Genomic DNA, 12795 nt, shown 5'->3' on the forward strand with positions numbered 1-12795 from the left:
TTCCTAATCAAGAGGGGGATCTAGGTGCATCACACGGCAAAGTTTTAATTGGGCCTAAGAATCAAGATTGGGCAAATACCCACTCTTCTTGGGTGATGCAGTGGACCAATCGGTATAGTCACACTCTCTCTGATGACTTGGTGCATTTACATTATCCATTGAAAATTTATATGCATTGGTATCGACAAGCATTTGGTGACCACTTGCAATTGTTGAACCTTGTATTCGAAGAGAATCCAGAAGGTCCTCCACCACCACTGGCACCAGAACCGGAACCGGCACCGGTACCTCCACCACCACCGCCACCGGAACCGCCACAACAGGGGGTGGGTATTTTGTACCATATGTTCCTGAGACGCATCCGTCTGATTATTTTTCAGCGTCAGTCCCGGTATATTAACAGTATTGGGGTGGTCGGCAGTTTGAGTATGGAGAGCATACTTTATTTAGTCAGCTGCTTGGTTTTATGGCATCGGGGTCGCAACACTCACGTTCAGGTAATTATGTTGACATTCCCATTGACCATCAAGCACATTTGGGAGGGATTACTCCAGGTAGGATGTCATTGGATTCGAGACCTCGGATTCGCACTTCCTCTGCTAATTCTGGTGCCAGAATGTCTGTTAACTCGAGCAGAAGTGCTGAAGGGACGGGAGGGATTATACAGAGTGAAAACCCTAGACGTATTCCAATGAGTCTGATTCATGATAGTAATAGGGCAGTTGATGATGAGACTGATAACTACCTTGTAGACCATCCAAAGGATGCGGATGAGGGTGAGGATGAGGATGAGGATGAGGATGAGGATGATGACGATGCTATTGATGAGGATCCAGCTCCTAGTGCAGGTAAAATGAACTGTTGGTAAACTTGTATTTAGGGCTTGATTATGAATTTCTATTAGTAGCTTCATGGTGAACTTGTATTTGTATTACATATTGAATTGCCATTTGAGTAACAGCATCCAACATTTGTTGTGTTTTCATAGGTACGACCACAAGTGAAAAAGGCAAAGGTTACAACCTTAGAGCTGATCCTCCACGTCGAAGTGCGAATCGGTATACACCATCTGCTTTTAACAGGATTGCCAAGAAGTGCAGAAAACTATACAAAGATATGAAGTGGGCACCGATGAAGTGAAGTTGTATGGATGAACTAAGTTGTTAATTAGGTAGTTATTAGTATCTAAAAATGAAATTGTAACTATTTAATTATTGAGTATGTTAATTAGGTTGTTACTACTATCTCAAAATTAAGTTGTACTATTTACTTATTGAGTATGTGAACTAGGTAGTTATTATTGACTATGTTAATTAGGTTGTTATTACTATTTACTTATTGAGTATGTTAACTAGGTTATTATTACTATTAAATTATGTTAATTACGTTATTATGACTATTTTTCTATCGAGTATGTTAATCAGGTTTGAAATGAATACAAGCACGAGTTGGTAAATTTAAATGTCAATGTCGTACATAAATGTAAATTCAAATGAAATGTAAAAAAAGGTAACTACTACTCTTCGACTGGACCTCCACTTGGTCCAGCACTTTGGCGACATCTACTACGACTATGGCCCTCGGTACTGCATTGCTTGCATCGCCTATGGCGATGCAACATACGAGTGTCCATCTCATTCAAGAAACGGGTCATCTTTGGACGACCTTTGGCTACACATCTGAGGAATGAGTTTCCAACGAATCGAAGTCCATGATAAGCAGGCCACGTTGCAGGATTTTCCAGTGGTCTAAACCTAGCCCTGTATACTCTTCAAACTTGGTCCATCTTGTATACATCATGAACGTACACTTGCCAGTCCAACTGCTGATTTGTACAACAAACAAACACATGTCGACACGGAATTCGGTCAACCTGGAATTCACCACAGTCGCAACGACGGTGGCGTAGGTAAACTGCATATTCAACCCCACTTGGCATCTCGCGTACCTCAAATACTTCATTTTCTCTATCAAAACAACTAACCTGTATGTTATCCGATGCTCGTTGATTTGCATGCATCTTGGAGGTCACCATCTCAGAGAACACAAGTCCAGCATTAATTTGGGCTTCAACCTCAGCTCTTTTCCTAGTGAACAACTCATTCAGTCTGTAAAATGTAGCCTTAACAAGCACAGTCACCGGGAGATTGCGTGCACCCTTTAAGACGGAGTTGATGCACTCCACAAGATTGGTGGTCATATGACCCCATCGGTATCCACCATCAAATGCCAAAGCATACTGCTCACGTGGGATCCGATCAAGGCAGTTGGTGTAAGCCTCACCCCGTTCCTTTAATCGTTCATAGCGCATCTGGTACTCCCTGATCGTCCTCGAGTATCCTATGAAAATCATTCAGTCAACAATGAATACCATTCTATTTGATCGTACTTACAATAAATTCAAAGTTCATTGTATTTAAAGTTACCAATGTTGACGATAAGCTTCTGCAAGTAAGGTGCCTTGAACTTCCTCAAGAAGTTGGACTCAATATGTCGGATACAAAACATATGGAACGCTCTAGAAGGAGACTAACCCCATTACTTCTCTCAATAGCTGACCTAATAGAATTATGTCGGTCAGAGATAAGTCCCATACCATCATGTGTCACCACATGTTGACGCAAGTTACTAAGGAAAAAGTACCATGCATCAGAAGTCTCTCCCTCTACTATGGCGAATGCAATAGGCACGATGTTGTTATTACCATCTTGTAAGACAGCAACTAATAAACAACCCTTGTATTTTTCATACAAATGAGTCTCGTCCACCTGCACCACTGGCTTGCAGTGTTTGAAGGTCCTTATACAAGGGTAATAACTCCAGAAGACTCTATGCAGTACACGTATATCAGGAACCAAATCATCCCCCTGGTAAGCAGGCATTGTTTCAAAGTGAACCACTGCTGATGGCTCCTTGTGACTCATGGCCTCAAACCATATGGGCAAAGTTTCATATGATGCTTCCCAACCTCTGAAAATTAATTCCACCGCCTGCTGCTTCGCTAACCAAGCCTTGCGATAACTGATGGTGTAGTTAAACTTTGACTGGACTTCAGCAATTACTGATTTCACCTTTATAGACGGGTCAACCTCTACCAATGGCTTAATTACTTCTGCAACTGTCTTGGAATCCGGCTTCGAATGGTCTTGAAAAATAGTAGACCTGATACAAGTGTGACTTTCATTGTACCTCCTTATCTCCCAACAGTACTTCTTCTGCATTTTGGTAACCCTGATCAACCAATCACAACCATTCCCATATTCTGTACATTTGGCATAGAATGTCGTCGAGTCCGACTCATATACTCGATAGTCCACACCTCTCCGGATGGTATAATCTTTCATTGCCTTGATTACTGCCTCCCTTGAATTGAATTCCATCCCCACTGTGAACTCACCATCCGCCACAACAGGAAGCGCTGCATACATCAAAATTAATAAACACACTTTACCATGTAAGATCATTACAGTCTTATTTTTTTGCTATTCCATCTACGTAAAGAACAACTAAATATAATTCATAACAAAGAACTATTAATTAATAAAAAAATCAAACGCTATGGTCACAAATGCCTAGTCACATATCACATACATTACTCATCCGACTTATTGATCTGCTACTTCAGAATTTCAGATAGCTACCTAGGTTTACGCACCTGTGTTCATATACTGCAGAAACTCCGGTGCGTGCATAGCCTCCAAATCCAACAACCGCATGAAAGAAGGCACCTGAAATGGATGCGGGTTTGCTAGTGCATTTGCAACTTCCACCACATCTGTGTTCATCGCCCCGCCAGCTTCATCTTCGTCTTCACCTGGACCGACGATCTCATAGTTACTTTCAAATTCATCTTCGCTTCACTATTATAATCTTCCAATTCAATGTTACGGTCCGTTTCAAATTGCTCAAACTCAATATATAACTCGATGCACGACATTCGGTGGTGATTTTCCATGTACATTGAAAATATTTCATGCATACTCGCTTCGTTCGTCACGTACTTGGTCTGAAATTGAACAAACCCACCAAACACAAATAAAGGATACCTGTACAAAATACACGATACTCTCCTACATCTTTGAGAATCTATCTTTTCAAAAATCACACCTTTCAATTCCTCAAATGACAATGTGAACGGAATAACAACATCTAATGGATTTTCACACACAAATTGAACTCCCTCATATGTTTGCAATAAGATCTGTCCGTAATAATAAATCTTCAATACAACTCTATCATCCATAACACTACACGTACTTGACTATTCTCAACCTCACAGAAATTTATTTTACAAAAATGAAGGAGAAGATTCAAAGAAGAGAAGAGAAGAGGAAGAACATTAGCTGAGACCGGCGATAAAGAAATGGGGTTCTGTGAGTTCCTTCCAGTTTTTGTATGTATTAACGGGCAAATCGGAGGGACCGATCGCGTGAACTTCCAAATCGGTGGGTCCGATTAGTTCACCCTCAGCCAGTAATCGGTCCCACGATTACTGCACTCTTCGGGTAAAATATTTTATCTCCCACAAATCGGTGCCACCGATTTCATGCTACTCAACGTCTCCCTAATACAAATTAGTGCCACCGATTTCATGCTGCTGAACGACTCCCTCACACAAATCGGTGCCACCGATTTGTGTTACTTCCTCTCTATATGAAATCGGTGGGTCCGATTTCTTCTCCCTAAAATTTCAAAAAGCAACGCCGTCATAACAGTGTAATTACCCGTAATGATCATATCCCAGCATTTCTCACACCCCCAAATCATATCCAAAAAAATCAGCCGAACCACCCCACCCATCACCTTCTCAGCCATAAAAAATCACTACTTCAAGTTCAACGACAATCCTTCTTGTTCTTTTTTATCTCAATCTTGCTTTCTCTGAGTTATTATCCTCACCTCTCTTCCTTCAGTTATTTTCCGTTTGCGTTGTCTTCACTACAATGCTTTTTTCCCCGTTCAAGTTACAAAATTTTTTTAAAAGGAAAAAAAATACCATAATTGTTTTTCCTTGCATAATAAAGAAACAAGGGTGCCCAGAGCACATCGCCAATGCAACTTCCGAAATTCTTCAAAGTCAATTTAATTTTTTATACTTTTTCTCCTATTTTTGTTTTTTAAAAAACCAATTAGTTAAAAAATAAGTTCATTACAAAAAAATATATATCATTACTCTAATTTTTTCAAATTTCAAAATGAAAAATAAGAGAAGAATGACTTAGTTAACTTATATTATAATTGATCCTTAAATTTTTTTTCTTTTATCAATATCAATAACAAAGTTGGGAATTATAAAAACGAATCCATTAAATTCAATTTACTAGGAGCATCACAACCACTAAATCAAAGTTTGTTTATTCGATTTATTTTGGACAATTTCGAATATTATGAATTGTATCTCTTCGCCTGTATGACCCAAAATTTTTAAATAAATCTTATTATAAATTAATTTTAATTTATTTATTAATTAAAAATTTTATTTTTAGAAATTATTTTATTAAAGCTAATTAAATCAAGTTTTAATAATTAATTAAAAATTTTACTTAATTTTATAGTTATTAAATAATTTTTTATATTTAAATTATACAGTTTCATAGTTATAAAAGAATAAGAATTTTATACAATTTAGTTAAATAATAGAAATTCTAGAATTTAATACTTTAATTTGATAAACAAAAAAAATTAATTATATTATCTTTAATTTTAAATTAAACTATTCGATTAAAAATCAATTAGTAAATTAATAATAAAATGATATCTCCAAAATAATTTTAATAGATTAAATTAGGTTTTTAATTAATACTCTATACACCTAATTTTATTAAAATTAACTAAAACACCCTATCCTAACCCTAATTTACCACCGCCACCCCTTCACCCCCTTATGCCTCATCCTTCAGAAAGAACAAAAGAAAAAAAGGGGGAAAGGGAAAAACAGAGAGAGGGAAGAAAGGAAAAAAGGGGGAAGCGGAAATAGAGAAGAGGGAGAACGAGGAAGGAAGGAAAGGGGGGAGAAGAGTGGGGCGGCGCGGTGGGTGTCACTGCCACCGTCGCCGCCGCTGCTGACAGAGGAGAGAGGAGATCTGAGAGAGAAGGAGAGTGTCGTGAGGGAGCCGCCGCGCCGCTCAGGACCGCCGTCGCATCGTGTCGCCGTTTGCAACAGCGCCGAGGAGGACCGCGCGAGAAGGAGGCACAACCGTCACGCCACCGTCGCTGTCTTCATCGCGTGTGGAGTCATCGTTGCCAACAAACCCAGCTGCCGCCCAGTTGTGTCGCCGCCATGAAGACCTCGCAGACGTCTTCCCCTTCGCAGATCATTGCCGTCTTTGGAGCAGAGAGCGAAAGAGATCTCACGGTAGAGGAAACATGGAGGTGCCACCGTGCAGCGAGAAGCTACTGCCGCCACGAAGCTACCGCCGCCGTTGCACACTCCGTTACCGCTACTGCTGGGGCTGTGCTGCCATGACCGAGCTTCTGCCACCCGAAACCCGCCGCCACTGCCACCAAAAACCGCCACTGAGGCCTAAGTCAGTTTGGTAAGCTCTAATCTTGCCTCAGATGTTCTTTTTTGTTAAGCTGCTTCTACCGTGAGTTGTTATTGAAGTAGTTTGCATTAGACTATATAGTCACTGCTGCTACAGAACCATCAGAGCTTCTGGCTGTTATTAGAGCTGCTGTCCGGTCAATTTAGAAGCTACTACTGTGTCGTTCTATTCTGTTTATGGTAAGATTATTTGGTGCCGTTCTTGTTTATCGCAATACTCTATTATCAATCATGTTCTTATATCGCTCAATATCTGTCCCGCGTTAATTCTAAAATATGCCAGATAAGTGGTTGTTGCCATGATCCCTGTGGTTGATTGGGAATTTCTGCGATTGCTGCCAATTAACATGAGAATAAGGATTTAATGGGTTTAATTATGAAACTTGCGACTAATTGAGGTAGGGATTTTCTTAAAATTTATTTTATATTACAGAATTATTATAAATAGATATTAATACAAAAAGATATACTTCTGTGATTATATTTGTCCTGTGGATGTGATGGTTTGTTAGACTGAATTATTGATTGCTTGATTGCTTGAGTGGTGTACGGTTGTTGATAAGAAATTGGTTTAAAAGGTTATTTATTTAGTTATTATAAAAAGTGGTTTTTCTTGGTTTTGAAGTTATTTAGTAATGTAAATGAATCGATTTTGGAAATAATTTGAGATATGAAAATAAATTGATTATGGGAGCGGGTTGATTTAGAGTTGGTCTGATTTTATAAATGATTTAATATTTGAGCTGATTTGATTTTAAAAAGAGTTTTATTGTTGGAATTGGTTTGAGATTTGGAAATGGATGAGAAAAGGTTTGAGAAAAGTTTGGAAGGGACCCGAAAAGGGTGGTAACGTCCGAGTTTTAGAGGAGATGCTGTCGAAATTTTATAAAATTGGAAGTTTTATTTGAAGTAATTAATTAAAAAGATTTGTTTTTAAACATTATAAATTTTAAGGTTGATTTATTTATCAAAGAAAGAATTATGTTTTGAATTGGGATTGTTAATGAATAAAATGGAAAGAAGGATGATGAGGATTGATGAGGATTTTCTTTGAAATATGGTTTTTGAACAAATTTGGAAATGAGATTTGGATTGATGAATGATTATTATGTTGAGAATGTTGAGATATGAACTTGGAATTATTCATTTGGCTTATAAATTTGAATTATTCGAGATACAAGGTTCCCTGGATAAAGTACCATGGCTTGCCACCACGTGTACCAAGTTGAAAACTCGATACTCTGTTGACCCTACGACGTAAGTGTGACCGGACACTATATAAATTTCCGGGAATGTTACCCCTATTGAGCAATATTGATTATTTAAGAAAAAGTATGCATAGACTCTTGGAGATGCACGTCGGGGGACAGTCTAAGGACAATTCAGACTTGTCGGGTTGGCTGGATAACTGACAGATGAGCCTCATCAGCCATAGGACAGGCATGCATTATATGCATTTGTATGCTTTGCTTGGGTTTGAACTTATTTTGGTTTGCCTAATTGCTAAACTGTTCTTAACTGCTACTTGAACTATTTGCTGTAATTGCTACTTAAACCTGTGCTTTCTTTGTCTGTCTTGCCTGTGTTTGTCCTAGTGTGCTACATTTAAGAATGAACTTTGATGCTGAATTAATGATTGTTTTGTTTGATTGCGTGGTTGATTTCTAATTGAAATTTTCTTATAAAAAAGGAAAGGTTTCGGATTTCTGAAAGATGAAACATTGTTTCTTTGAAAAGGTTTTGAACGATTTTCCTATTATTTTTTAAAAGATTCATAAGGCAATGATAATCACTGAACTTGAGGACAATTTTCTTATTAGATATCTTCTTATGACAACTTTGAAACTCCGTGGTGAGACCGTGTGATTAGGTTTTCACCCCCTACAGCTTTACCTTTTCAGGAACCGGATGAAGAAACATTAAGAAGAGTTACAGTGCATTTGGTGTATATGTTGTTGTATTAATTAGATTATTTTCTTCCTTCGTTTTTGTTATTACAAGTTTGTAAGAGGGATAGGAATTGTATGTTTTATATGTATAATATATTGAGTTATTGTGTAAGGAGTCTTGTATATGAATCTATGCCTGCTTGTATTTTTCTTAAGATAAAGTATTTATTTCTGGTTTTCAAAGAAATCAGCGATACAATGTCGAGTCACAGGCTCCTATTTTAGCATTTAGTATGTAAAGTATTCGTATACTTCTTATTATTAGAGTAGCGCAATCGGAAGCGTGACTTCTGATAGTGAGGTTGTTACACTACCTAGTGAATTGAAACTATTTCATTCGAGTTATTACATATTATAGTAAATCGAATCTATTGCATTGGATATATTGGGTACTAGGATAAATTAACTTTATTTTATTCGATTTTTATTCGATTTACATGGAGTGACCCTAAATCGAGTTTAATAATTTTAATTTACATAAAATAAACTCTAAATCTGGATATACATGTAAGGTATTTGATTTTAGAACATATCCATATAATATTAATTTGTATTTTATTTCTTTACGTGAATTACCATTATTTTTATTTATAACATATAAAATATAAAATAATTATATTTATTTTATATTACTTGACAAATAGATGGATTGTTTCATTAGAAAAAATTAAAACTATTAAATAATTATTTTTGTTAAAAATATCATTATATAATATAATTTTTATCTAAATATTTATTAAATTTAGTTCATTTAATATATAATACGTGAAAATGTTGAGAGTTATTTTTTTTTAATAAAAAGCTATTTTGAATTGTTTTATTTATAGGTTAAAAAAATAAAAATAAAAAATATTATCGTTTTTACCTTTTTTTTAAATAAATGTAGGTAAAGTTTTGCTTTTACATAAATTAAAAACTAGAGATGACATGAAGATTTAAATTGTGGAGACCTAGCCTGTCATTATTCAATTATGATGGTTTAAGAATAAAATTGAAAAGATTTATATTACATATTCTATTGTTAACTCAACTTAATCAAGTTGAGGCAAGTAGAAACCTAAACATGATTCAAATTATACTTTAAATACCTACTAATTTTTTTAAAAATAAAAAAATATTACTTACAAAAATACTTCTTCAATCCATAATTTCTACTTTATTTAAGTCAAAATAATAATAAAAAAATTATTTCTCATTCTGATATTTCAATTAATTAGGGTGTGTTTGTGAAACACGTTTGAGAGAATAAAAGTATATTTCAGTGCTTTAAACGCTGTTCTTTGATGTTTGGCAACTTTTTTTCTCTGAACGCCAACGTGATTCTGCGTCCCAAAAGCTCGTTCACTAGAAGTAAGAAATTATAAGTTTTGCGTTTACTCAACGTACGTTTAGGTTTGTTGCTGGTTATTATTGGTTTTTCTATATTTTTTTTAAATAATTACTGAGAATATTAAAACAATTATTCTAATTTTTGTGCATTGTTTACCATTTTAATTTTTTATAATATGTATTATTGTTCCTATTAGAAATGATAAATTAAAAAAATAATTATAAATAATAATAATAATAATATAACTTATAAAAAATTAGAATCTAAAATAATAATAAAAATAAAATTATTAAGAATACTTAAAAAGAGTAATAAAATATATTATTTTATATATTATTTTTAATTTAATAAATAAATATTAATTTTTACTATAAAAAATTTAAAAAGTTGACAATTTTTATATATTATTTTTAATTTTTAATTTTATAAATAAATATTAATTTTTATTATAATAATAAAAAATTATAATATACTAAAATAAAGTACTATAAAAAATATTATATAAAAAATACTAAAAAAATATAAAAAAAAGTTTAAATATACTTAAAAAAATAATATTATAATTTAATATTATATTTTTTTAATAATTAATTAATTATTTATCTAGAAGTGATTTTAACTAATATTATCCAAACAATATTTATTTTATCAAAATCAATTTTAGTAAAAATTACCAAACATAAATCATGTTGGCACAAACTCACTTCTACCCAAAATCAATTCTACAAAATCACTTCTATTCAAATTTCAATTTACCCAACGTGAATCCAAACACACACTTCTTAGTTACTTTGAGTTTAGAAGTCGTTTGATAAAACGGAGAAACTGTATCCAATAATAATTTTAGGATGGCTAAATTCTAATCTTATTACTTTCATTATATGATTTTTATGTAAATAAAATAAGATTTTATTAAACATTCTAACTTTCTAATCTTGCTACTTTCTTTATACAAGAAAAACTTATTTAGTTATTTTCAAATATTTTAATTTGTTGAACATGTTCATATTAGAACAAAATATATCTGTTAGTTCGAATGCTTTTTTAAAAATTTTTGAGTGACGTGTATATCTAGAATGCAGTAAAAATTAACTTTTCATACTTTTTAAGATAAATAAACAACTTAAAATCTTGTTCTAATTAAGATATTCTCGCTTTCTTTTATACTCTTTTAAGGTTAGACTTTTAATTTCTAGTTAATGAAATTCTGTTCACCATAAAAAAAATTAAAAAAAAAAAAACTCAAATGGAGTCGATCTATTCAATTTTTTCTTTAATTTATCTTTCATTTTTTTTAATTTACTACTTTTTTAATTTTTTATTTTAGACTAAAATGAGTCAAAAGACATGGCTATCACAGAGGAGCAAAAGAAGACTGAGTTTGTATTTAGAGTTTTATTCTCTACATCTTATTTTAACAATAACATATATTATTTCTAACAACACATTCTTCTTTAGTTACCCGCAGGTAGTGGATTAAAGAAAGACAGGAAGTCGCAACATATACACCCTCCAAAGAAGCAGCAAGGCCTCCCACAAATTTTATCAACACTTCCTCCCACGCCCGACATATTACTTTGTTCAACCAATCCGTCTAATTCAACATTTGATTCTGATTTTTCTTCCCTATATGCTGCAAATATACAATAATTCTTTGAAAAGTTATTCACAAAGTAATAACTTAACAAATAAACTTGAACTCAATATATCAAAATACTTAGTCAACTAAAATTAATTGAGTAGATTAATCAAGAATTGGTCACTAAAACGATTTGATTCAATATAAAAATCGGTTAACAAAGAATCATTCAAAAAAAAAAAAAAAATTGATCAAACAATTAATTAATCGATCGAATTTGTCCAATTTTTTAGTAATTAACTAATTTAAAATAATGAAATACAAAAAATTATTTTTATTAATTGTACCAGTTGATCACATAAATAATTAAGATAATTTTGCATTGAATAATGGGGGAATAAAGAACAAAAGCAAAAGAAAAGAAGAAAGAGTGTGGTCTAGAGTCTAGACAAGCATGGAAGCAGGCATATATACCTTGGTTTGGGGCATGAGCAGGGTTGCCTCCAACTAATATATCCTTGGCAATGCCACTACCTGTAATAATATATTAATGATGAAGGTGATTTTTTTATAATTCAACGCAGATATTTTAGAGCAATTATATAAATAAATATGTTTTCTGAAATAATAATATTTTATTTTTATTTAATCTTTATTTTCAATCAAGTGCCAAATTATATATTGCAACAGAATATGTAAGATATATAAGGGGAATTATGTTAGAGAATTTAGAGGTAAAAAGACGTCATTGCGAAAGAAAATTATTAAATTTATTTCAATAATTTTTATTTGTATAATTGTTTTATGCGTAAAGTGACAATTAGTTTTTTTTTTTTTTGAAGTTTTTGAATTCGGACTAAAAATAAAAAGTATCAATTTGGTTTTTTATAATAATAAATAATGGACACGTTATGTTTTTTTATTAATTTATCTTATAAAATTTAACCGTGAAATTTATATGTATCGTTAACTACTGTGATGCATCTATTTATGAGAGATTGCTATGTAAATAATAATTTTTGAAACAAAACTTCACCTTTTTTAGTATTTGGACCCATTAAATCGATAAAAGTTTTTTTTTAATGAAAAAAAATCTTTTTTTATTTTTTAGTATTTTTGGCAAATTTCTTATAGTAAAAGTAAAAAAATAAAAAAATAAAAAATAAAAATATCTTTTTTGAGAAGTTACAATAAAGGTTCTAAAAACCGAACCGATCATCGAACCGCTCTAGTGACTGGTTCATTGGTTCATTGGTTCAACCGGTTCGACCGTGGTTGAACCGAAAAATCGTTTTGTAAAAAAATAATAAATAAAATATAAATAAACACACAAAAATATAATTATAGACTAATATAATCTTTTAAATATTATCCAAATTAAAAGTATTACATC

At 32.9% G+C, this 12795-nt stretch overlaps 1 protein-coding gene and 1 long non-coding RNA gene across 2 annotated transcripts; one reads left to right on the forward strand and one right to left on the reverse strand.

Annotated features, from left to right (window-relative positions):
* Positions 1-1771: 1771 nt before the first annotated feature.
* On the reverse strand, positions 1772-3785 carry LOC130949104 (uncharacterized). The gene is made up of 3 exons (XM_057877926.1): positions 3656-3785; positions 2597-3418; positions 1772-2340 (listed from the first exon to the last, which is right to left on the reverse strand). Exons 1-3 carry the CDS (start codon positions 3783-3785, stop codon positions 1772-1774), a joined length of 1521 nt encoding a protein of 506 aa, XP_057733909.1.
* A 2092-nt stretch (positions 3786-5877) lies between these two features.
* LOC130947551 (uncharacterized) lies at positions 5878-8680 on the forward strand. The gene is made up of 3 exons (XR_009072711.1): positions 5878-6536; positions 6618-6724; positions 8446-8680. It is a non-coding gene; the product is annotated as an uncharacterized LOC130947551 (long non-coding RNA).
* The last annotated feature ends 4115 nt before the right edge of the window (positions 8681-12795 follow it).

The sequence above is a fragment of the Arachis stenosperma genome, chromosome 9 (genome assembly GCF_014773155.1).
Source record: "Arachis stenosperma cultivar V10309 chromosome 9, arast.V10309.gnm1.PFL2, whole genome shotgun sequence".
In the NCBI taxonomy this organism is placed as follows: Eukaryota; Viridiplantae; Streptophyta; class Magnoliopsida; order Fabales; family Fabaceae; genus Arachis; species Arachis stenosperma.

Excerpts from the sequence above, each read along its gene's own strand:
- LOC130949104 (XM_057877926.1), bottom strand. The coding sequence starts at position 3,785 with ATGAACACAGATGTGGTGGAAGTTGCAAATGCACTAGCAAACCCGCAT. Across the intron at positions 3,419-3,655 it reads TCTGCAGTATATGAACACAG|CGCTTCCTGTTGTGGCGGAT; the intron begins GTGCGTAAACCT and ends TGATGTATGCAG. Across the intron at positions 2,341-2,596 it reads ACATGTGGTGACACATGATG|GATACTCGAGGACGATCAGG; the intron begins GTATGGGACTTA and ends TGATTTTCATAG.